Genomic DNA, 25,479 nt, shown 5'->3' with positions numbered 1-25,479 from the left:
CATTTGGGTATTTATCAGCTCTGGTCAAAGTCACACAGGCATTATGGTGGCGGTGCTCTCTGCATACAAAGTGCTGTATCAAAGTGGAGAGAGAGTCTGAGGCTCCAGCTGTCACATCTTTCTATTTGATTGCATTGTGAGGGTTATTATAAAGAGGACATGTGAGGACAGCTTCACTGCGACAGACTGGCTGCTCTCATGGTTTTTAGAGAAGCAGAATAATCGTATTATTTTTTTAAACTTTAAAGGTCTTAGTAAAGAGCGTGCACGTCACTGAGCGGTTGAAGTAAAGTGACAGAGGTCAGCCGTGCACAGCCTGAGATGAAGCTTCCTTCTGTTCAGTCGTTGGAGGAAACAAACGTGAAGGTAGAGCACCGGGTTTTACTTCCTGGAAGTCTCAGCCTGGTTCCCATCGCTCTCCTGCAGGCTTCACTGATCTTCATTTCCCTGTGATGTCAGCTCTGTTTTGTGCACTCTGTGTTTTTTCAGGCAGGAGATAAGCACTACCACCCCAGCTGTGCGAGATGCAGCCGGTGCAATCAGATGTTCACGGAAGGAGAGGAGATGTATCTGCAAGGTGAGTGAGCACACTTCTGTTTCTCTCAAAGCTTTATACCGTGCCTCTCAGAGCTAAGGAACAAAGATATTTAGGTTTTATGTGGTGGGTATGTCTGCCTACATGTTGTGCTGTGGACTCTGTGAACTCTGAGTTACTCTCCGTGCTTCTCCTTTAACATCCTGCAGACTTTATGAAGGTTTAGACGATCACAGTGAAGGGCGATGAAGAGCTGATTGTCTCTGTAGGATGCAGAACATTTAGTGTTTTAATAATGTAACTTCCTCATTTATATTTGTCTTTTATAAGAGTTGAACGCCTGCTTTATTGCAGCACAAAATATTTTGGAAATGCTGCTTTTGAGTCGTTTGAAGAGCGCCATCAGAGACCTCAAAACCTGTACAGATACAGAGCAGCAATGTTGTCAAACTCAGAGGAAGGAAAGAAGGAAGGAAGGAAGGAAGGAAGGAAGGAAGGGAGGAAGAAAGGAAGGAAGGAAGGATGGAACGAAGTCCCTCTCCTCTTTTGTGACTTAGGGCACTTGCGTACACGATTTAGGAGCACAGATGAAGCGAGTTAGGGTCAGGGAGAGTTAAAGTAAGCGATACAAGAGGGGAATGTGACTACATGCTACATATTGTGTCCACAGGGGGCGCCAGAAACAACACAAAATGAAAAACCCTGACAGTAGCTTTAAACAAAACCTTCTCACGATTGTATTTGCACGAATAACAAGATCGTTAACGTTTGGTCTGCATATTTAAGATCTGTTTAAAGTATTTGAATGTGGTGCTGGTTTGGCAGGGTGGTTAGTTCATGCACCCCATGTATAGAGGCTGCAGTCCTCAGCCACTTTCCTGCACGTCACTTAACTCTCTCCCTCTATCCTCTCCAATAAAGGCATAACCCCCCAAAAATATAAAGTCAAGAAGTATTTGAATATGTTGAGGTCACTGTTTGATTAAATATGCAAAGATACGGCTCTCCTGGTGATGCTAATGGGGGTAGTTTAGCTGCAGTTATAAGGTTATAGTTGGATTTTATGTTCATGCATCAAAAGCAATATAATCTTAATATAATGTACCACATATATCAACATCTTTATGGTTAAAACTTTAATTCTATGACATATTTATGCTGCGTTGTGCAGAATAACAATAAGGAAAAAGAACAGGGATTTTGGAAACAGAGAAGGGACTGTGTAGGAATACCTCCCAAAGATCTTCAAGTTTATTTAGACAAATTAAGAGTCAGTATGCAGCTGATAAGCATGCTAACAAGCAAAAAGTACATGTTTAATATGTGTACCTTAATATAAAGTGTTATCAAAGTCAGGATATACAGTACATTAACAGGGTGAATGCAGTTATTTGTGTTTGAGAGATGTAATAAGAGTGCCAGCAGTCCTGTCTCCTTCTATGTTGAAGGTTTCCTGCAGATGATTTTGTGTAACAGATTCCCGGCCATAAGTATGATGTAACAAAGAGAAATTAACTTCTATTCCAAACGTACTTATTATTTCTTTTGCAATGATGCTGGTTTACAGGAAGGTTCTCTAAACTATGACAATGATCTGCTGTTGGTTTACCACACGGTCTCCAACACTCGTCCCCTCACTCAAACGCTGCTGGTTAATTTTAAATCTTGGAGTCAGAAAGTGTGTTATTATATCCTTCCAGAAGAATCCACAGAGGGGTCTTGAGTTTGTGGTCCAGGCCTTCACTCTCCTGTTTTTGTTGAACTTGGACAGTCGAGGACTCTTCAGTCTTTTCTTGTCTGTTCAGTGAATCAACTTTACGACCCGTTACTTACAGAGATTAAACTGCTGCAGGACGGGCGCCGCGTTGCTGTTTGCAGACGAATCAACCTGCAGTCAACGTTTGTTCAAAACACCTCAGAGTCCGGAGATGTTTTAAAGCATGATCCGACCACAGCGTTGTGAAATGTCTGATCTGATCTCAGGAATGGGATCACTTTGATTCCTTCAGAATATGGAGTAAAGATATCTTTATGATTCGACTGATGTTGCATTTTGAACACCACACGTCACATTTCTGATAACAGCTCGCAAACACTGAGTCAGTATGTGTCAAGATGTGGCATGGAGGAAAATTTGGACATTTTATTTTATGTGCATGCAACATTTAACATCATATTTGGACTAACTACATTATATGAAGGAAGTTCTGCTCAGTGTTTGTCCTGATATAAAGCATATTAATAAAGCTCCAGATTTTCTCCAGATTCTTGCAAAAATTCATTTAGGGGTTTGGGGTTTTTGGTGCAGTTTGAAATACTATCTCTCTGCTTTCTTCATGTGTTTTCAAAGAGTTAAGTTGTGGATACATGTATGAAAAAAACTCCTTTTATTTAATTTCCAATCTTAAAGAAATACAACAGAAACAAAGTTAACTTTCAGTTTACATAGATCAAATTTTCCAGGTTGCATCAACATATTTGAAGCGTGCAGATTAAAATGCATCCTGCAGAAGTTGTAGGTCAGGATTTTGCAAACATTGATTTTATTGACATTTATCAGACTGTTCTGTTTTATGGGAAGGTATGTTTTCAACCTGAGGGCATAAAAAACTGTAAAAACATAAAAAGAAATCTAAATGAGGACTCTGATTTTCTATTAAACAAATATAACTGATGATAAACAATCACCAAATAAAAAAACAAACATGCAACATCCTGAATCTCTCTCTCTGGTCTCCTCTCTCTCTGCTCTCCTCCTTCAGGATCGACGGTCTGGCATCCCGGCTGCAAAAACACGACCCGGACGGAGGAGCGGCACAGGGAGCGGGTAGGGATCCTGTCCTCTCTGACTCTTTACTGATCGACCCGTCCTGATCACATGTTTCTATCGGGGAGTAAACCCCACGTGTAGCTCAGGACTCTGCAGACGCTGCTTCCTGTTTACCTGTTAAACCCTCTGTAGTCTGAGTCATTTGCTTGTTCAGGCGCTGCTGTGTGTGTGTGAGTGTGTGTGTATAAATATTATCTGTTCATGTGCATATTTACATGTGTGTGTGTGTGTGTGGGGCTGCAGAGGTGAAACCCCTGTGTGATGTCCTGTGAACCCCCCCTCTCCCTTCCTCCACAGCTCTTGCCTCCGTCCCTCTTATTCCTCCAAAAACACAAAGGCAGGTACTGTATTCGCTATTGGCTATGAGATGGCATCATCCTGTGTTCCTCCATGTACATAGCAGGACACACTGCACTGTATGCTGCCATCTGCTGGAGACAGCCTGCAGTGCCCTCTCTGTGTCTCATAAGGAGCCATTCAGTCTTGTTTGAAACACCTGAAGGCCTGTTTGCACCTGGTGTTAACATACAGCAGATCCTCGTGCGGGTGTGAACACACTCAGGACTCATTTAGGTCTCACCTCTTGAGTCTGAGAGGCAACGTTTGTGCACCTTTTAACAGCGTGTTCACAACGTGCCACATTAAATTCAACAAGAGCCCTTCCCTTTACACCGCCGCCAGGATGAAAGACTTTTAAAGTACAGACAGATAGATGTGTTTAGGATCTTGTCGGGTCAGTAACACTGCAGTTTGAGGGCTGTAGGGTGAGACACTCTACGTGTAAAACCGTCTCTCCCTCCCTAAAGTTCACCGTCAACGACGTCGACTAAACCCACATGAATTAAAATACTCTTCATGTGTTTACTTCAACTCACCGTTAATGAAATGTTCAAAGACGTGTGGACTTTGATCCTTGTTTTGTTCCCTCAAATGAATCCACGCCTCCTCCTCTCAGGGTTTTCTTTCTCTGGTGGGATTCTTAAGAAGCAGAACCCGGGCTCGTCTCCTCGTCAGGCATTTTATAAAGTGTTTAAACACGTGTTAGCAGCAGAGTCAGTTCAAAGTTCAAAGCCTTGTTATTAGCGGTGTAAGGATTCTTTTTAACAACGATTCGATTCGTATCATGATTCGTGGTTGCCGATACGATTAAAGGACGATTGGTTCATTTACAACGATACGATCCGAAACGATTCAGTGACTTGAAATCGATTCAGTAACTTTTTAGCCAAAAATTCAACCAGTGTGACTGTGAAATAAACACCTTGATACTGGACAGTCCTAGATTCGCCCAAGCCGAGTTTTGTCCTCGTCTCTGACTAAACATGCTGGCGAGGCCTGAGGCTTCTGCAGAGCTGATGTTACCTTGATGAACGCTGCAAGATGCGCCTGGACGGTTTGTGTTGTGTGAAATCCCATGGCGCCTTTAGTAGGTGGTTGGAAAGTGGTAACTTTACTTGACCTTTACATATTCTACAAACAGCGAACGACTTATTTAGAACGTCTCCGTCTTTGTAAAAGTCAAAGTGTTTCCACTCGTGGACCGCCATCATTTCTGGCTCGCCGGCTTCTCCTCTGCCGTCCTCCATGCTATGTTTTGTTGTCTGCTGGCGTGTGGCGATGGCGTCACAGACAGGCAGCCTGAATTGAGTAACATTTAACGTCTTTATCATTAAAAGTGTAAAAAAAAACACATCCATATAAAGTCTGCCGTGTTTAAATCCAATGTGTTATTTCCTAGTATGGATACAATCCATTTATTACCTTTTAAAACGATGTTAGATCGATATATGTCGTCCGGAAGGCCGACTTGCCGAGCACAGATCGATGTAGTCGGATCATAGGAATATAAATCGATACGTCGATGTAGTGGATGAATCGCTACACCCCTACTTTTTTTGGCCTCCAGGGGGGCGGGTCCACACGTGTGTGACATCATGTGAAATGATGTATAGTTAGACAACGCATCTCTAGTGAAGCCAAAATATCCCCCCCGACTGTCGCAGACATGATGCTAATTTGGAGCCAATCCTGGAGGAACATTTGTTTGACCTGTTTTTGGATTGTAGAGTTTGACCCATGTCCCATCTGTTAACATGGAGGAGGCGGAGCTTATGACCATAGACTGTATAAATATTGTTTTTAGTATCCGTGACGTCACCCATCTGTTCCTGAGGGCTGTTTTAAAGCCAATCGGCAGCAGCAGCCATATTGGAAATGCGGAACTCAACCAGGCAGAGTGTGACGTAAAGGGGCGGAGTTTGAGCCTCTTAGCCAACAGCTATGTGTTCCTGTTTTGGAGCCAAGTCAGTCATGTCCTTATTTGGGCAAAAACTTGAAATCTTAATATCTTCTGAACCATCACGTTAGAAAAAACTCACCCCACAATACAGTGTGTGCTGATAGAGAGATTAGCGATGTAGACCCAAGCCTTTTTTTGAACCAGGCTGTAAACATGTTTATTAATGCTGCAAAGATCGTCTTCTTTGAATGGGTGTGTATGTGGTTTCTGGTGTTTCTGCAGCCAGCCTCAAGCGGATTCTCAATGAACTGCAGTTTATAACACTTCCTCATGGGCTTCATATTTTGAGACCGGGGGTTGCCTCTTGCTTGTGACCTATACTGCAGTCAGTCAGTCAGTAGGGGGAGCTCTAGATTCTCTGGCTTCACTTTTGAGGAGCTGTCATGTCCATGTTTGTAGTTAGCAGCATCACAGCAGCACAGGATCCTGATGTCTCAGGTGTTGATTTTGCAGATGTTAACACCAGGTGTAAACAGGCTCGTAGTCGTCGCTCATATCAGACGTGCATGAAACAAAGATGTGCACACATTTTGGAGAGCGAACTCGATGCCTCAGTCGACTAATACTCCTTCTCTAACTCCCCATGTACAGATCAGGTTAAAGCTCATTTAATGACTCCCTGCTGCCATCCAGACTCCTCATTTCACGTTAACCGGCATCTTAAAACCACAGCGCTGACGCTCTCATTCACTTTGCAAGTTTGTAAATGAATGACCCAAACCATGAGATGACATTTAAGTTCTTCATACCGTTAACGAAAGGCAAACACCGAGCCACGATCCCCCCTCCCATTCCTCATCCCGTGTAGAGATAAGTTCAGATGTGCAGAAGGCAGGAGGCTGTGGTGGATGATGGGAGACTACGGACACACACACGTTTCTTCCACTAACGCGTGTGTGTGTTTTTTCTCTTACAGCCTACGAGGTCGTCGTCCGAGAGTATTTGTTCCAGACCTGGTTCAAGCATACCTGGCTCACCGGGTCACACCATCTATGTAAGAACTGATTTTCGATCCCTCTTTGAAATGTGTCTTTAGTTCTGCCTCTCCAGTCAGATGCTCCTCTCTGATGGTAACACCTTGTCTGATTGTAGAACTGGACTGTGCTGATCTCCTGTATTTACCCCGTGTGTGTTTGCATGTTTGTCTTATTTGTCTCCCTAGGCAAAAGTAGACAATGAGATCCTTGATTACAGAGACCTAGCTGCCATTCCCAAAGTCAAAGCCATTTATGACATTGAGCGCCCCGATCTTATTACCTATGAACCTTTGTACTCCACCTCCCTGGATGAGAGAGACGAGAGACAAGAGAGTGTGGGAGAGGTAATCAAACAGACCGCATGCATCTTCTCCTGCATGCACGCCATCTTCATGCACGTGCAGGATTCATGCACGCACTGTACTGTGCATCAAGATACATATTCCACATTATATCCTCTGTTTAGCTGTGAGGTTATTGTCCTCCAGAAGTAAAAGATGCATCACTGTTCAAAAATGTGTCCTCACAGTGTGTGTGTGAGGCTTTTTTATGCAGCACTGACCTTGTGTGTCCCTCACAGCTCCACACTGCCAGGAGGGAGCGTTCCCCCTTACCTGACGACAAGGTGAGACGGCGTACTGTGAGCTGATGACGCCGGAAATCTAAAATCAGGGAACAGTTTTGTTTGTCACGCAGAGAGGAGATGATTCATGGTGCAGTTATTTTTCATTGAACAGACAAAGCAGTGGACGTTATATTCCTAGTCCTGTTATAGAGTGATGTGTTCCAAGCTTGTTAGCATTTTTATGACTGGCTGTTTGAACTCTTTGACCTCTGTGGTGCCGAGCAAGATAATCCAGATCAATAAATCAAACATTTTTATTCATCTGGAAACAAATCATAATAAAAACATATCTCACATAGAGCAGGTCTAGACTGTTGTCTTTGGAATATTATTGAGAAAGACCCGCAGTCTAAGCCTATAGCAGTCTGAGTTTGTAGCAGTCTGCGTTTGTAGCAGTCTAAGTCTATAGCAGTCTGACCCTATAGCAGTATGAGCCTATAGCAGTCTGAGTCTATAGTAGTCTGAGTCTATAGTAGTCTAAGCCTATAGCAGTCTGACCCTATAGCAGTGTGAGCCTATAGCAGTCTGAGTCTATAGTAGTCTGAGTCTATAGTAGTCTGAGCCTATAGCAGTGTGAGCCTATAGCAGTCTTAGCCTATAGCAGTCTGAGCCTATAGCAGTCTGAGCCTATAGCAGTCTGAGTCTATAGCAGTCTGAGCCTATAGCAGTGTGAGCCTATAGCAGTCTTAGCCTATAGCAGTCTGAGCCTATAGCAGTCTGAGCCTATAGCAGTCTGAGTCTATAGCAGTCTGAGTCTATAGTAGTCTGAGTCTATAGTAGTCTGAGTCTATAGCAGTGTGAGACCATAGCAGTCTAAGTCTATAGCAGTCTGAGCCTATAACAGTCTGAGTCTATAGTAGTCTAAGTCTATAGCAGTCTTAGCCTATAGCAGTCTGAGCCTATAGCAGTGTGAGCCTATAGCAGTCTGAGTCTATAGTAGTCTGAGTCTATAGTAGTCTGAGTCTATAGCAGTCTGAGTCTATAGCAGTCTGAGTCTATAGCAGTCTAAGCCTATAGCAGTCTGACCCTATAGCAGTGTGAGCCTATAGCACTCTGAGTCTATAGTAGTCTGAGTCTATAGTAGTCTGAGTCTATAGCAGTCTGAGTCTATAGCAGTCTGAGTCTATAGCAGTCTAAGCCTATAGCAGTCTGACCCTATAGCAGTGTGAGCCTATAGCAGTCTGAGTCTATAGTAGTCTGAGTCTATAGTAGTCTGAGTCTATAGCAGTCTGAGTCTATAGCAGTCTGAGTCTATAGCAGTCTGAGTCTATATCAGTCTTAGCCTATAGCAGTCTGAGCCTATAGCAGCATAACTAAGAGCTGGTCCAAGCCTGATCCAGCTCTAACTATAAGCTTTATCAAAAAGGAAGTTTGAAGCCTACTCTTAAAAGTAAAGAGGGTGTCTGCCTCCAGAACCCTGACTGGTAGATGATTCTTAAGGAGGGGCTTGATAACTGAAGGCTCTACCTCCCATACTGCTTTTAGAGACTTTAGGTACGATGAGCAGGCCTGCATGTTGGGAGCGTAGTGTTCTAGAGGGGTAATAGGGCACTATGAGCTCTTTAAGATATGAAGGTGTCTGATCATTAAGAAGAAGGATTTTTAATTCTAGTCTAGATTTTATGGGGAGGCAGAGTAGAGATGCTAACACGGGAGAGATGAGCTCTCTCTTCCTCGTTCTAGTCAGTACTCAAGATGCAGTATTTTGGACCAGCTGAAGAGTCTTTAGAGACTTATTAGGGCAGCCTGATTAAAGGAAGTCGACAAACTGATCTGAAAGGACTCACATGATGAGATGTAACTTTATCAAAGATGATCAGACTCTGACTTTACTCTTTTCAGTCCTCAAGAAACATGTCGCCGACTCCGCCGGGTGAGGTGAGTGTGGGATTTTATACGTGATGTAAAATCTACAGATACCTCTTGATCCTGGCAGTTCTTAACCTGTGTGTGTTTCTGTGTGTGTGTGTGTGTGTGTGTGTGTGTGTGTTTCTATCAGGGCTCTTACGACAGGAGGGAACGCATCCTCCAGAGGTCCACCAGTCAGGGCTCCATAGGCTCACCTGTGTATAATCGACATGGTTACACCCCCACCTTGTCACGGTCACCTCAGCATTTCCACCGGCCAGGTGAGTGATCCCAGAGACCCGCTGTGTCTGAGTGTGTGAGTGTGTTTAAATAAGGTCACTCTGTTTGTTACTAACTCAGTGCTTCTATAAGGTAGATGATGCGTTCACTGACCCTCCTCCTGAAGGGTTCTCACTTCACTTCACTTTAAAGGAGAACGTCTACAAAATTGACTCTGGGTTGTTATGTGATTTTTGTTTTTAACTTTGTTTTGACATGAAAATCCCTCATTTTACAGAATAACAACTTTAAAGTCAATTTTGCACCTTTAAGAATAAATGTACCTGATTTTTGTTTCTGTTGAAGTTTGATTTGAAGGTGTGACAGCCGGTTCAAACCAAATATCTGTGGATAGAAATAAAAGTCTTTGGATGTAGCAGGAAACTGTCCATTAAGCCACTGGGAGGAAGCTATCGCCGAGAAATTTGGGGAAGATTTAGGAAAGATGTGAGCCAGGAAATTTAACTTTACTACCTTTAATATCTTTATTTTATTGTGTCACTGAGGCTATGTTCAAAAGCACAAACAAAACGCTCCCAGCTCTGCAGGAAGAGTCCTTTTTACACATCGACTCCTGACATTTTCTAGAATTTCAGGCCGTGATATGTTCAAGAATTTGATTCTACTCATGCACCTCACAGCGGGGGATTATCTGTGTTTGATGAGCTCTCACAGCTCGATATGCTCGGCTCGGTTTTAGCGAAGGGTTGCAGTGTGGTAGTGCGTGCAGCATGCATGAGTATGATTCCCACAGTAGAAAACTTGCTGCGTTCCCACATCGACCTGCCTCGACGTTGCGCAGACTTTTTGCACCTGGCTGGAGAGAACAAGTCCAGATTATGTCAGACTTTTGCGTGCACACATGCAGCCTGGCTAGAGAGGGGCTGCACATTTAGATGAGTGCAGTGCATGCGTGAAAGTAGCTTATGCCTTTGTGTGTGCAGCCTCACACTGCAGAGAGAATCCACTTCAAAGACAGGAAGCAGAAACGGTCTCCTTTTGTTGCGTCAGTAAAAACTTTCAGAACCCTCGCCTCTTCAGATCTTTGGTCTGAACCGGCCTGAACACTCTCCTTGTTTCTTACTGTTCATCTTGAATGCTCCTTACCTCTCTCTCTTTGGGTGTCTTTTATTCCTGTATATCTCCTTTTCTTTTGTCCCTCACCTCTTCACCTTCTCCCTCCTCCTCCACCTCTGCCTCCGCCTGCTCCCGGGGTCCTGTCCCCTCGTCCCTCACCTCCTCCTCTTCCTCCTCCTCCTCTTCCTCCTCGTCCCGTGCAGAGGCTCTGACAGGCATGCAGAAGCTCTGCTCCTCCCTGTGCAGTAACAGTGTGGGCTCCAGAAATAGTGACTCCCGCCCCACCTCCCCTTTCAGACACCACTTCCTCCCCCATAGCCAAGGTAAGGGCCCCACTCCACTCTGACCTGAAGCCCACCCTCCCAAAGCAGCATCTCCATCATCACCTGTGACACCACCTCCCTTCATCTCCTGTCCCCGTGGATCTGTGGCCTCCTCTCACCACTCTGTACCTCCATCATGATCGTGTGTTAGTCTAACCTTTGCAGCCGAGGATTCTTCACTAACAAGCATGAACCTTTAATTATCACACCTCAAATGTTCCTGAGTCTGTGTCTGTGCAGAGTCTGTTCGCTCTCCGTGCATGCAGGGTGACTTCAGGACATGCTCGTTGGAGTAAAAGGCGACTCTGCGTTGCCTGTGCGTTTATGATCTGTCTCTGTGTGTCTGCTCTGTGATTGGCTGGTGACTGAGATCAGCTTGAGCCCGGCGTACAGGATCAGTGGTGTCGATAATGGATGGATGGTTGTTTTTAAGCTGCTTAGTTTTTGCACCATTCGCTGTAAATATACAGGATCGAGTTTATACCATCACATTTAACCTTTTAACATCTGCATGATGACATTAAATATATTTAAGACCCGTCCGCTATCACATCAGTGCCCGGAGACTTTGAGCCTGATTCATAGAGGGATTTTGCTGCTGTTTCCCCCAGATAACCCTACTGTTTTCTGGAGTGATAATAATAATAATAATAAAAAAAAAAAAAATAACAATAATAATAATAATAAATAATAATAATAATAATAATAGTAATAATAATAATAATAATAAAAAATAATAATCATAATAATAATAATAAAATAATAATAGTAATAATAAAAATAATAATAATAATAGAACATTGTAATAATAAAATTTATAATAACACTGATGATAATAATAACAATAATATTAGTAATATGACAAAAAAAAAATAATAACAAAATAGATAATAATAATAACAATAATATAAATAATAATAATAATAATAATAATAATAATAATAATAATAATAATAATAGTAATAATAACACTCATAAAATGTATAAAATATACACTTAAAAATATTTATGTATCATAGAAATAATAAAAATAAAAAAATAATCATCTTTATATATGTAGTAATTTTCTAAACAAAGTTAAAAAATGCTTCGCGAAAAAAATAAAAAATAAAAACACATATGTTGCCGAACAACAAATTTGCACACTAATAAAAGCCTTTTTAAAATGTTTTAAGAAGAGATTTAAAATCAGAGTCAGATGCAGCACGCCAGATTTCTGCAGGTAGGTCATTCCAGAGTTCAGGAGCTCAGACTGCAAAAGCCTGAAAGCCATTAGTCTTCAATCAGTCTTCAATAACCCATATCAGCTGGTCTGAGAGGACAGGGTGCGCTCACAAGGAGTAGGAAGGTCAATGATATACTCGGGAGTAGAGATGCTAACAGCTCATCTCTCCAATAAGACGCAAAACAAGAGCAAGCTGCCCAGAGCTTCAGGACTTATGTGGGCTTGAATAAGAGCAAGTTAGAGTAGTGTCCTTTAAAATGAGTCTCAGGACTTTAGTGACCCGTGGTTGAGACCAAAAGAAAGTTTAAAATGAGTTTGTGTTGCATGCTGGGACATCTTACATAACATCTTAACCCTGAACTAACAGACCTGTGCTTCATTGAAAACAGACTAACAGATATTAAACTTCATGCCTCATAATAACACATCGCTCCAGCCTCCATGATACACACAGCACACGGCTCCATCAACAGCATCTCTCAGAGCCAATCAGAGTCCGTCCCCCGTCTGTCCCCTGTGTGTGGCAGCGCTCACACTGTCCTCTCCCTGTCAGTGTCCCTGCTTACGTTCTGTTCTTGGTTCTTCTCACTGGAGGCACCGACCCGCCGAGTGGCCGGAGCTCCCCTCTCCCGCTCAGGCCCGACAGCCGGCCGGTCACCCCGCCTCTCTCTCAGACCCCTAAACATTTCCACCTCCCAGGTAGGAGCGGGAGCGCACCCTGTCACTGCTCGTCCCACCACTCTCTGTTCTCTGTTCCAATGTTTGTTTGTTTGTTTGTTGTTTGTTGTTTGTTTGTTGTTTGTTTGTTGTTTGTTGTTTGTTGTTTGTTTGTTTGTTTGTGTGTTTGTTTGTTTCTCTGTTTCTCTGTTCCTTTGTCTGTTTGTTTGTTTGTTTGTTTGTTTGTTTGTTTGTTTGTTTGTTTTTTCTGTTTGTCATTGTTTCTTTGGTCTTCTGTCCTTTTTCTGTCTAAATAGATCTATCTATCTATCTATCTATCTATCTATCTATCTATCTATCTATCTATCTATCTATCTATCTATCCATCTATCTGTTAAAGCAGATCCCTGTTTTTACTCTTTCCTCTTTCTCATCTTTTTTCCTGTTTCCTTGTTTTAATATTTTTTTCTTTTGTAGTTTTCTTTTAATTTTTTTCTCAATCTTCTTTTTATTTTTTATCCCAATTTATTCTCTTTTTTCCAACAATATTTTTTTTTCTTTCTTTCTTTCTTTCTTTCTTTCTTTCTTTCTTTCTTTCTTTCCTCTCTACTTTTTAGTTTATCTTTTTAATTTTTGTCTCCTTTTTTCTGTCATTTCTTTTATTAAGTCTCTTTTTTCTTTCATTCTTCCTTTCTGTACTTTCTCTCTTCCCTATTTTATTTTCTTGTCTTTCTTTCTTTATGTCTATTTAATGTATATCCCTGTTTTCACTCCTTCATCTTTCTCATCCTTTTTTCCTTTCTCTTATTTTATTTTTCTCTTGTTTCTTTTTTGAGTTTTTTGCTTATTTCCTTTTTAAAAAATGTTTATTTGTTTTTCTTTCTTTATCTATTTTTTATTTTAATTTCTCTGCATTTTTTTGCCCCTTTTTTTCCTCATTCTTTATTCATTTATCTTTTTTGCATTCATTTTTTTTAAAGTTAATTGATTTAATTTATTTTATTTTCTCTTTCTTTCTTTCTTTCTTTCTTTCTTTCTTTCTTTCTTTCTTTCTTTCTTTCTAATTAATTGATATCTCTGTTTTTATTCTTTCACCTTTCTCGTCCTTTTATCCATGCTTTGTTTTTATTTCCTTTTTTGTCATTTTAGTCTTTTTTTCTTAGTTAATTTATTTCTGTATTATGTTTCTTTCTGTCTGTCAATCTGTCCGTTTATCTCTCACTTCATATATCTCGCCGTCCGTCTGTCCGTCCGTCTCCATCGTTAGTCTCCGTTCTGAATAAGCTTCTGCTTTCTTTCCCATCGTCCTTCACCACCGAACATTAACTCAGGGCTGAATTAAATTCATGTGCATCACATCTTTGTGTTTAAACATCACCTCACACTTTAAGTCTGAATTAAAAATCTCTGTCACTCTTTCAATGTTTTTTATTTCTCTGCTTTGACTTTTTCAGATCAGGGGAGCAACATCTACAGAAAACCTCCCATCTACAAACTGCACGGTAACGTTTCCTCTCATATCACCCGCTGTTTCCCTGAGTGAAGAGAAGTGAAGACAAACTGAGTCAGAGTACATGAGGGAGGATAAATGTTTAAGAGCAGGTCTCTCTTACTGTAAACCAACAGAGTCTGTGATCCATCTGTAGTCACCTTCAGTGTTTGAAGTCTGTCTCTCCTGTCTGACATGTTTCACTCTCTGCACTGTGTTCGTCTGAACGAGTCAAGTCACTGAAGTTTGATCAGTCCGTCCAGAGAGCAGGACTGTGTAACTTCTGATGAGCTGTCCCTGTAACGTGATGTTAACTCTTCATTAGAGTCATTTGTGTGCGTGCCACAGACTGTAGGAATAATGGTTGAGCTAATATGACGCTAGCTTTTGATTAGTGTTGGAGTTCTGCAGCCAGAAGTGACCATATTTGGACAAGAGGGCGGAGCTAATAGTTCTCTAGTATGTTTCCCACTGAATGAGATTCTGTCTGTAACAGTAGCTGACCTGAATGTTTACTTAGACTAAAGAAATCCAGTGACTTGATTAGCTGAGGGGACACCTAGCACACAGCTAGCAGCTCACACCTGTCACTCAAAGAGGCCACGCCCCCTATTCTACCTCCCTTTAATCCTTAATCTGCTGTAAACAGGTGAGTTGTACATAAATCAGGGCTTTCAAGTTTTTAAATCAGTTCAGAGTGAGATTTTGAGACTTTTAGCTCTCATTATATTATTTAAGTTCTTGTATAGAGGATTTATTTTTTTCCTTTACCTTACTGCCCTCTCTCTTACTCTCTCCCTAGCTCTCTTTATTTTTGTGAAAAAGTAGTAACTTCGTTCAGTAAATATTCTACGAAAACAATTGATGAGATGACTTACTGTACACATTTGATACAGGGATCCCGAGTCTTCCAGTCTGCGTCGGTCAGTCTGCAAACGCGCTTTTGCATCCTTTCTATCCTTTACCCGGATACAGTGATGCTATTTTTTGATTGGCTGTTGGGTGGCTATATTTCTTTGTTTTTTATGATGAGCTGGTGCGTGGCAAGCTCCTTCTGAATTCTACGGGAAACCCACTTGATTCCTACCTGTTCCATAGTTTGAAGAAAAGCGGCGCAACTTGGTGGGTGTTGTCCTAGTAGTTACTCTGCGTGAGAAATGCAAGGTGTGGGAGTGTGTGAACAGGTTGAAATCGAAGTGAGGCTGCCACAAAAACTGCTCCCCCTAGTGGCTGGCTGCAGTATAGGTCAAAAACTCTGTCTCCCCCATTCATTTGAACAATGAACAGTCAAACTTTAAAAAATAATTACACGTGGTACGAATGTTTCTCACATCCGTATGCTGTGGTGATGTGTAGTTAGTATTTGACTGTTTTGTGTTTAAGGCCCTTTTTTTTTTTAAAGTTTCTTTTTCGTTATTAGAGGTTAAAAAACGGGGTTTTATACCCGGGTTTATTTTGATTGACAGCTGCTGTAGAGAGAAACTCTGTAGGACTGGCTGCAGAAAATTTACAAGATGGCAGCGTTCTGGAACGGGATATCTTGGCTTCAAAACCATACAATGGGAAAAGGCGGAGCGGCGTTGTCCATTATATATACAATCTATGATTGAAATGAGTGTGTCTCATAACCAATGCGTGAGACTTGAGAGTCCTGATCAAATTCAGCCGTTCAGTTGTCATGAAGAGAGAAATGAGCTATAGAGACCCAAACTGTTTTTGTCCCAGGCTGTAAACATGTTTATTTCTGCTGTAACATTTTAACATGGGGCTCTATGGGGACTGACTCACTGCAGGAGACACACTCTAGTGGACACTGGAGGAACTGCAGGTTTTGCATCTTTCACAATCAGGAGAACTGCTCTGTGTTGTGAATTGAACCAGGATGCATTTTCAAAAGTTACACAGTCCTGTTTTACGTCGGTCTGAAGAAACCGGCCAGTGACACCCGCCCTGACTCTTTGTGAAGGATCTCAGTCACGTGTTAGGACAGATGTTTTTTGGCATTTATTTGAGATCAGCTGCTGCAGGAAGGTTTCCCTGACCCAGACACTGATAGCTCAGTTCCCATGGTTATATCAACCTATAGATACAGCTGCCATAGCGCGCCAAAGCAAGTCTGGTGATGACATCATCAGATCCGCCACCTTCCCCGCTGCCCACGCTCCCTCTCCGGACGACAGCTCGAGGAGTGAGGGCGACCTTTGGCCCTGCTCTCTGGCTGTGTTAGGTACAGTCGGCTCCTGACGGGCATGCTTTAAAAGACCTCAGCTGAACATCCTGCTCCTCTCCTCAGCCTCCCTCAGCTCACCTGCATCCCTGCTCCACGCTGCGCTCACGCTCTGATCCAGGCCTTCAGTACTTATCTTTATTTTTGCTTGCACACAGCAGAAGCTTTGTGGCGTTTCTGTTGCTGCTGTATCATTTTCTGCTTGAGGCAGCATCAGCTTTACTTCTTTATGTTAAACTTCTGCACACGTAGGAGCTGTAGTGAGACGGCAGCGCCACAAATGACCCGGACAGAGATCACCGAGACTGACTTCAAACTGACTTCTGTCTGTCCGTCTTACATCGTGCTGTTCTGTGTTTTTAAATTCTGACATGACGAGGAAACATCCGTCATGTCAATGTAAACTAATGACACTCCAATAAGTCCGTCTGTCTGTCCGTCTCGTCAACTCTGTCTCACATTTGTGTCTGTCTCTGTCCACCTCCGTCTCGTCCTGTGCACTCCTCTCTGTCTGTCCGTCTCTGTGCTGTGGATTTCATCTGGTGTTAAGAACATGTGGAGCATGGTTTCCTGCAGAGACATGTCTTGTGCGTCCGTCTGGATGTGTCTCATGTTTAATCGTTTGGGTTCATGTGTGGCACTCGCAGGTCCAGAAGGGAGGAGGCGGTCCAGAGAAGACGAGGAGGAAGAGGCCTTGAAAAGAAAGCAGCTCCAGGAGGAACATCTCAGTAAGGTCGGTCAGAGGAGATTAAAGGTTTAGTCCGCACGCTGAGTTTGAGTCTGCTCTTTGAGACAATTACCTTTATCTTACATCTGCATGTGTCTCATTAGCATTTCCACATGCTCTGTACTGGAAGTGCACGCATTAGCAACAGGTGGTCCAGCCTAACACGCTAGTACACAGCTTGACTTCTTGATTCTATTACACTCTACTGCTTCTTTAAAACTCGACTGTACCAACGAGGGTTTACTTTTAACCTTTACACCGTGGTGTGTTCATGTGGTTTTCAAAACAAGGAGGCAACAAAGTTTAGCTCATGTTTAGCCCACCCTGCAGGGATGATGCATGACTGATCTTGAAGTTTGGCTTAGTTTTAGCTGGACCACACGTTATTTTTCGTGCAGTTTTCAGTGTTCAATCACGGTCCAATCAGCTGCTTCCAACTGGTCGGATGAATCTTTTGCATGTCCGAAATTTCAGTCAGCTACCTGCATCCTTTCACACTCTGAAAGCAGAGCCACGAGCCAAACCTCCAACGTCAGGGCTTGATTTTGATCGAGTCTCTGCAAAAGGTCAGATACACACTAATCACCTACAACGTTATGACCACGTGTCAAATCTGATGCGATCCGAAACAACTTCACATGTCCATCAGTCAGTCAGTCCCTTAAGCTCCTTGAATTTAAGGGAAGTAAAAACTGTGCAATAAAAAATTCTGACACCACTAAGGTGAGCTACATGATGTCATGCAGGTTACCTGATGAGTCACAAAGTGCTGTCTCATTCCAAGTTATGCAGTTTGAGCCTTTACAGCCTTCTGCAAGCAATCACTTCACAGGTGACGTCAATTAAATCAAGAAGGGCTTAGGGTTCAAGGCTGATTTATACTTCCAATTGCAGGTTTTGCGGTCTACTTCGGTTCTCTGGGTAGTTACATTTTGGAGGAGGTGCATGTCGGCTACATGTGTAGGCCTCTGCGTAGGTACCAGAGCTACATGGACCTCCGGCGTAAGCTACGCCGTCGATTCGACGCAGAAGTATAAATCAGGCTTTATGGCAGAGATGAAGATTCAGCAGAGTTCTTTAATGAACTTTCCCCCAGTCCAAGTGACTTCTTAACATCTTTTCATGCACATTTTTAACTCTTGTTAGTTCAGGACAGAAAATACAGATAATTAGAAAAGTTTTTTTAGTTAAAAGTTCTGGATTCAAACATATTAAAGTCTGTTAAGAGAAGGCAGACAAATCCAGGAAACCAAGCAGAGTTAGAAACGAGGCTGGAGAGCATGAACACAAGCAGAGTGACGACGACCTGCAGGAGGAGGGAGAGTGGAAACACACCTGTGTCTGTTTAGTAATTAACAGGTCAGGGTGATTACTAATGAGACACAGGTGAGTTTAGAGAATAAAGGCAAGAATGTCATAAGCTGCAGGATTTCAAAATAAAAGAGTAAAACAACAGGAAACACACAACGTCAGACTCAACAGAACATCAGATTTAAACCTTTTTAATCACCTTTATTATTTCTAACTTTACTCTCTGCATATCTGTGTCACATTCACACACTTTAACCCTTCGCTAACACACTCTTTCATTGTGTGTGCAGATTCAGTCCGGTCTGGGGAAGCTCATCCTGAAGGAGGAGATGGAGAAAGACCAGATCAGGGAGCGTCACGCACGAAGCCTCTCCGCTCAGCGATACGACCCCAAACAGACCAACTGTGACGCAGGTACAGACCCTGCTTCATCGGCTTAAAGACACAGAGCTGTCTGCTGTACAGCTGTCAGCTTTATTTGCATTTTAAAATCTGAAACAGAGTATAATTAAAGTTTTGTTTCTGTTTCAGATCCAACTTCTCCAACCAAAACGAACTCTCTGCCCGGATACGGGAGGAACGGGCTGCATCGGGTGAGACCTCACTCATCCTGACATCTGACTTCAAACTGCACATTTAATGCTTTATATCTGACCAAACAGGAAACTACTCTGTGTGTGTTGCTCTCAGTAATGACGCACTAACATGATGTTTCTGTTGTGTGTGTGTGTGTGTGTCCCTGCAGCCCCAGTCGACAGATTTCACTCAGTACAACAGCTACGGGGACATGTGTGGAGGAGGCCGAGGTGAGAGCAGCTCCGGGATGAATACTGTGCTGATTTAGAGTTAGCATAAAACCCTCCTGTGTGTGTGCACAGAGGGACTTTCTAATGTTTGCTTAATGCTCAGGGACAGCAGTAGCAGTGTTGTAGCTAGCAGGGATTTAACAGCCAACCATTAATGTGAGTCTCATTTTCTGTCCCATGTTGTCCTGCAGAGTTTCAGGTATGTCTCTCATCTGCTTCTTACATGGCATGCTTCCTCACCTTGCATCATAGATTTGCTTGCTCATGAGTTGCAAGAGACACCTTGAACCTGAATGCACTCTGCCCACTCCCCACCCCCCACCCCCAAACCCCCCGCTACACGCTTGCATCACTGTTGGATTAAAGTCAACTACAGGGCATCCAGTGCACTGACTTCAGCTCCCCGAACATGCACTGCCCCGTAGCTGAGCCAGTGTTCTGTAGATGCAGTGTACAACCATCGCCTTGTCTTGTTCTGTGTGTTGTTTCCAGTGTTATGACTCCAGCTAAATGTCACATTGAAATAGAATCATAGAAACATTCAGAGAACATGTGAACACGACGCCCATCCTGAGTACTAACGAAGATACCCCCGAGTATCGCAGCTACCCGCTCCATCAGCCAATACTGAGCCCACTGTCATTAGAGGACATACTCATTACCATTAACCCTGCAGACCCCTTCCACTATATTACATTTGTGTATGTTCTATTCTTTAGCACATTAAGGATGGCCGTGCAGCACTTGCAAGGATGGACAGGGGAGTATCTATGCCTAATATGTTGGAACCAAAAGCAAGTATCTTCTTCTTTTTGTACTGATGACAAATCTACTGTTTTAAAATTGACACATTTTCACTTATCTAATCGTATTTTAGCTCCCAGACCAGAGTCCATGTAGAAGTAGTCTACCGTAGAGACCAGACGTAGCATGTTGGATTTCAGTCCCTCCAGGATTTCTGATTGTTGCAGCCTTAAAATGCATGACTGTGCAAAGCAGGGTGTGATGTTTGGAGGCTTTCTTTGGGTGCAATAAATTACAAATTCACTGCGAGCTACGGAGACAAACACCCGGATAAAAGCCTGAGTGAGACGTTTGTTTGCTGAGATCACTTCAAGTCGAACTGAGCACACAAACAGAACGAGATTAAACACTGATCTTACACTTAATGCAACAGTTTCAATCTGTTTTAAAATGATGCTGTTCTTCTCGTTGATGCTGCTGCACCATATCTAAGGGAGAGGAGGATATCTTTCTCTCTGTGCAAACACTCTTTGAGAGAAGCGCTGACTTACATTTGCAGCAGTGTCTCATTACCCGATAGACTCAACACATGAATCAGACGGTGGACAGTCGGACAGCTGACAGCTTAACACTCTTAAACATGGATAAATAACCTCAAGAGTTTTTATGCATCTACAGTTTGGAGTCACCGTAAAGACAAAGAATGGATTGCAGTCACTAATATCACAAAGAAAGGCTACATACTTAAAGGTGCTGTGAGGAACTTTTGTTTCGTATCGATTCTGGCGCCCCCCTTGTGGACAAAGTGATACCTCTCATCTCTTGTCCTATACATGCAAAATTAGTGTTTTCAACAAAAGCCTCATCCTGTTGTGTTCAACAGTCAACTTTATCAGGCAATGTGATTATTTTCCATGAAAACAGTCAAATAAAGGCTGTTTCTGAAGCAAGATGTCCATCATCTGGTCTGACACCTACCCCCCCCCCCAGGGCGGTTTCAGGCATTAAAAATTACAACAGAGAAGGTGCCAGTGTTGCTGCTGATGGACTTGTTTGCTATTGAAGGTCATAAAGAGGCATCAGTATCATTTTCAGTCTGTTTCTCAGTCAGTTCAAAACTCCTCACAGGGCCTTTAACTTTCACTTTCAAAGCATATCGATCGAGTTCTGCAGGTTGCTCTTGTTTTGCGTCCGAGTGCAGAGACGAGCTGTTAGCATCTCCTCTCTCTGCTGCACGGAGCTAAGCTGTGAGCTCTCATCCTGACAGATCTCAGATCTGCAGGTGAACTGGACGGAGAGAGGACACTTAAACCAGTTTAGCGTGAAGCCGATTTACGACAGACGGATTCATGTTTCAACGTAGCTTCTTCTGTGGAGCGAGACATCAAGAGCAGCATGCTCAGATTTACAGAAAGAAAACATGTTGTGCATAATAGCTTTAACTTTGGACGCCTGACTAATTGAATCATCTTTACAGTAAGGTCAAAGTATTATTAATAGATTGTGATCCAGAGGTGGAATTGTGCAACATCCCTTAACCCTCCTGTTACGTTGCGGGTTAAATTGACCCATTTTAAAGTTCAAAAATAAAAATTAAAAGTATTTTTTAACTATGAAACTTCTTCTGCTTGGCTTAATTAGCATGAACAACATATAAAATGAAAATGGTTCATTTCACACATTTGCAACCTCCCCCCCTGCATGCTTATATTACATAGATACTGTTTGTGGGTCAATTTGACCCGGCAGTCAAAGTGGAGGCTAAAAGGAGTCAGATGTCAAGTCAAGTCAAGTCAACTTTATTTATATAGCACATTTAAAACAACCAGTGTTGGCCAAAGTGCTTTACAAGGTAAAAAGTAAAAATTACATGAAGACAACAATAAACAACAACATAACAGGATATTAATGTCCTCTTCACGAGTAGAAGGCCAAAGAGAAGAGATGGGTCTTCAACAAAGATTTAAAACATTCAACAGTGGGGGCCGATCTTAATTGGAGTGGCAAGCCATTCCAGAGCTTGGGGGCCGCTGCTGCAAAGGCTCGGTCTCCCCGGGTTTTAAGGCGACTTTTAGGCATCCAGGAGCAGCTGGTTTGTTGACCTCAGTGCTCGGGTTGGGTTGTTAGCATGGAGAAGATCAGCCAAGTAGGATGGTGCCAATCCATTTAGGGCCTTGTATGTTAAAAGTGCAACTTTAAAATCAATCCTGTGACGGACTGGGAGCCAGTGGAGAGCACGCAGCACAGGTGTGATGATACTAAATGTTTCTTTGCAACTGTGTGACATATTTCACCCCAATCACTTTCCAGTGTACATAAAAAAGTTATAACATGAATTTTAATAAAAAACAAGTGAATTATCCTCTTTGAACTTAGATCTGTTAGAACTAAAGAACCCCAATGCACTAAATATTGATTTAAATGGTTTGTAATGGAGTTGATAATGAGATTTAAAAATTGTTTATTGGGATTTTTTTGAGTTCTGACACTTTTGAATTATTAAATATGTCCCAGGTCAAGTTGACCCAGGAACATTATTGTTGTCCCTAAGAAACGAACGTAACAGGAGGGTTAAAAGCTGCAGCGCAAGTCGGCGGTAAAACTCTCACGAATTGCACGTGGCGGCTTTTAGCGCCGTGTTTATGAATCAGACATTCACTACAATTAGCTTAACTAGCATAAAAAAGTGTAATAAACGTGTAACGACTCATTCAAATACATCCAAACGCCACATGGAAGCACCCAGAGATGAAGTTTGCAGCGCAGTTTAAGGTGCATTTAACATTTTGCGTGTGCTTTGTGAAATAGGCGGTCTTGTAGGTTTAGTGTTTGCAAAAGCTGCACAATCCTTCTGATGAGGTCTCTCTGTAGTCTGGGGACGGATTAGGAAGACCAAAACAAAGCATGGCAGGGAAATTAAAGACACAGTGAACCTTTGCAGGATATTAAAACCCTAAGAGGATCAATATTTTGTATTTCAGCTACTGTACTTTGCACCAAAGTTTCGTCTCTGATCTCGCTGCGTCGTAACTTCCTGGAGGGACTGACGTTCTTCGTTAGCGTCACGGGGGACAGAGGAGGAGGAGGAGGAGGAGGAGGAGGAGGAGGAAGTAGTGACACTCAAAAGTTTTCGTTCCTGGAGGTTGAAAGACTCACGTTAGCCGTCTCCCTGATTTTTAGCATGCTGCTTCAGGAGCTGCCGAGTCACTGCAGCGCTTAGCATGCTGGCTTCTCCATGCTCATCTGCACACGGCTTTGACTCTAAGAGGCTGGATACTGTATGCAGCATACAGTGGAGAATCCAACGCCCTGACTGTCATCCACACAACTCATATCACTGTAGCAGCCCAGTATGTCACAGACTGAACATTACTGTGTGGATATGAGTTGGTCAGAGAACTTCTAGTTGCTTATTATTGAGCATTTCAGATCAATTATGAGCTCTCATTGGCCGGTGGGATCAGTTAGACGTAGAAGCAGTTTTCCAGGTCAGTCTCTCCCCTGAGGCGAACTCGGCCTACATCGCCGGTGTTCGCTCTATTTGCATTAAAAGACTCTTAGAATAAAACCTGTCACATGACCCTGTTTCATGTTTTTTTTGCCCTTACCTGATCTATGCACGTCTTTACACTGAGCGTGTGCACCACAGCCTCCTGCATCTCCCTGAAAGCAGCTCCCGTCACAGTCCTGTTCTCCACCCAGTGTCCTCTCTGTCTCAGTCAGAGCTACAAACATGTTCAGATCGAGTAGTCTTCCTCTGATAAGAATGGTTTTGCAGTTGTTGAAAAAAGCTTGACTCCAGCCTGTAGGTGTGACCTGTGCACTGACGCGTGTCTCCTTCTGAAGGTGTACCCCTATGAAATGCTCATGATAACCAGTAGAGGGAGAGCTAAACTGCCCAGGGATGTGGACAGAACCAGACTGGAGGTATCAGTTTTCCACCTGACTGTCCGCTCATGATACTGGATTTCTCTGCTTTTTTTGTGTAAATAAGATGTTACACAAAATAACCTGCAGGAGGAGGAATGTGCAGTATCCATTGCTTTTTTGTCATTTTTGCTGTGACCCTTCTTACGGCTTTGGTGCTAACCACAAACACCCCTCCCCTCCCCTCCCTCCCCTCCCCTCCTTTGTTTTCTCCACCTTTGTTCTCGATTCTAGCGCCACTTAGCACCCGAAACGTTCTTTGACATCTTTGGAATGGAGATCCAGGAGTTTGACAGGCTTCCCCTGTGGAAACGCAACGACATGAAAAAGAAGGCCAAGCTCTTCTAGCGCTCAGAGCAGCATGCACATACTGTACATTCATCAGATAGCACACAACAACTGTACTCTAGATGTAGGTTTTTTGGTTGATTTCCTTTTCTTCTGGACTTTTCTTTGTATCCTGGAGTAATGAAGGAAGCTTGGACTGGACTCTTTTTGCTTCCTGAGACTGTGAGCTGGAGGATTTTTACAGATAGACTGCACAGAAACACGAACGGGGAACTCTTCCATGTTCAAAAATGACAAAGAATGAGAGTGAATGAAACGAGGCTCATGTTCTTGGTTTGCTTGTTTTTCTTCTTGCTTTGCTTTCTTTGGGTGGAACTGCTTTCCTTTCTTTCTTGCTTGTTTCTTCCTACTCTTTGTTGCTGATGATTCCTGTGGAACTTTGTAAGTACATTAGAAACCTCATGGCGCCATTATGAAATGTCCATGCTCGTAGCTTGAACATGTGTCGGCTTTCCTTCGCTTGGGCTGAAGCTGTTTTAGTCCAAAGTTTGCAACAATCGGCTCAGTGAGTCTTTGAATTGATTAAAAAAAAAACTAAGCCGGTGGGGAAGCAGTCAGCTGACCCATCAACCGTTTCATGGATCAACATGGAAATGAATCATCCAGGCACCCATACATCATCAGTCTCCTCCCCCCCGCTGACTGTACACGCCAAACATCCATCCGACCCCGACTTAAAGAAAACGTCTCTCTTCTCAGGCTCCCATAAACACGGCCACTCTTTCCCTTTATGTATTGGAATTACAAATCTTAATATATTTTATCCGACGTACAGTAACCGACCGGTAGATCAAACACTTCAGAAGTATTTGAAAGTACTGTTTTATAAATGAAACCCACACTGCCATTTGTTGTATTGAAATCTAAGCCAATAAAGCTTTAAATCACCATGAACCATCTGATCCTCGGCTGTACCAAAGGGACCTCCGACTCTTTCTGTTCTCTGTTCTTCTTTTCATTTCACCATCAAACACACAGTTTAACACACAGAGGGAGAACAAGGCCTGAACAATGAGAATTATATACTTCAAAAAGTAATCTAAAGAAGCTTACTGCATTCACATGAGAGAAAAACATCTGCTGTGTACTCCTGAATAAATTAGATAATTATATTGGAATTAAAAAAAAAAAAAATCTGAAAAAAAAAAAAATCCACTCTGTTATAAGAATTAATAGAAACAAATATTTTGGAATTATGAGAATATATTTTCTGATTTAAAAAATA

General features: G+C 42.6%; 1 protein-coding gene across 4 annotated transcripts in view; it reads left to right on the top strand.

The window, feature by feature from the left end:
• Nucleotides 1-25,148, top strand: part of LOC117811475 (actin-binding LIM protein 1-like) — a 79,285-nt gene extending 54,137 nt beyond the window's left edge. For 2 of the 4 annotated variants that reach the window (XR_004631011.1, XR_004631010.1), the window contains exons 7-23: nt 490-577; nt 3,298-3,362; nt 6,581-6,658; nt 6,827-6,985; nt 7,222-7,266; nt 9,109-9,144; nt 9,266-9,395; nt 10,674-10,793; nt 12,613-12,717; nt 14,130-14,177; nt 17,039-17,124; nt 18,720-18,843; nt 18,961-19,022; nt 19,175-19,235; nt 19,955-20,029; nt 23,826-23,906; nt 24,141-25,148. Coding sequence is in view for 1 of the 4 variants with exons in the window: in XM_034681766.1 (XP_034537657.1) it covers nt 490-577; nt 3,298-3,362; nt 6,581-6,658; nt 6,827-6,985; nt 7,222-7,266; nt 9,109-9,144; nt 9,266-9,395; nt 10,674-10,793; nt 12,613-12,717; nt 14,130-14,177; nt 17,039-17,124; nt 18,720-18,843; nt 18,961-19,022; nt 19,175-19,235; nt 19,427-19,434; nt 19,955-20,029; nt 23,826-23,906; nt 24,141-24,254 (1,485 nt within the window). In the remaining 3 variants the exon portion in view is untranslated. Of the gene's footprint in view, nt 1-489; nt 578-3,297; nt 3,363-6,580; nt 6,659-6,826; nt 6,986-7,221; nt 7,267-9,108; nt 9,145-9,265; nt 9,396-10,673; nt 10,794-12,612; nt 12,718-14,129; nt 14,178-17,038; nt 17,125-18,719; nt 18,844-18,960; nt 19,023-19,174; nt 19,236-19,426; nt 19,435-19,954; nt 20,030-23,825; nt 23,907-24,140 lie in introns of all 4 variants that reach the window. The other 2 variants (XM_034681766.1, XR_004631012.1) reach the window with 2 other exon arrangements.
• Nucleotides 25,149-25,479: the final 331 nt, after the last annotated feature.

This window comes from Notolabrus celidotus, chromosome 4 (assembly GCF_009762535.1).
Source record: "Notolabrus celidotus isolate fNotCel1 chromosome 4, fNotCel1.pri, whole genome shotgun sequence".
In the NCBI taxonomy this organism is placed as follows: Eukaryota; Metazoa; Chordata; class Actinopteri; order Labriformes; family Labridae; genus Notolabrus; species Notolabrus celidotus.
This window is presented reverse-complemented; position numbering and strand designations above follow the sequence as displayed.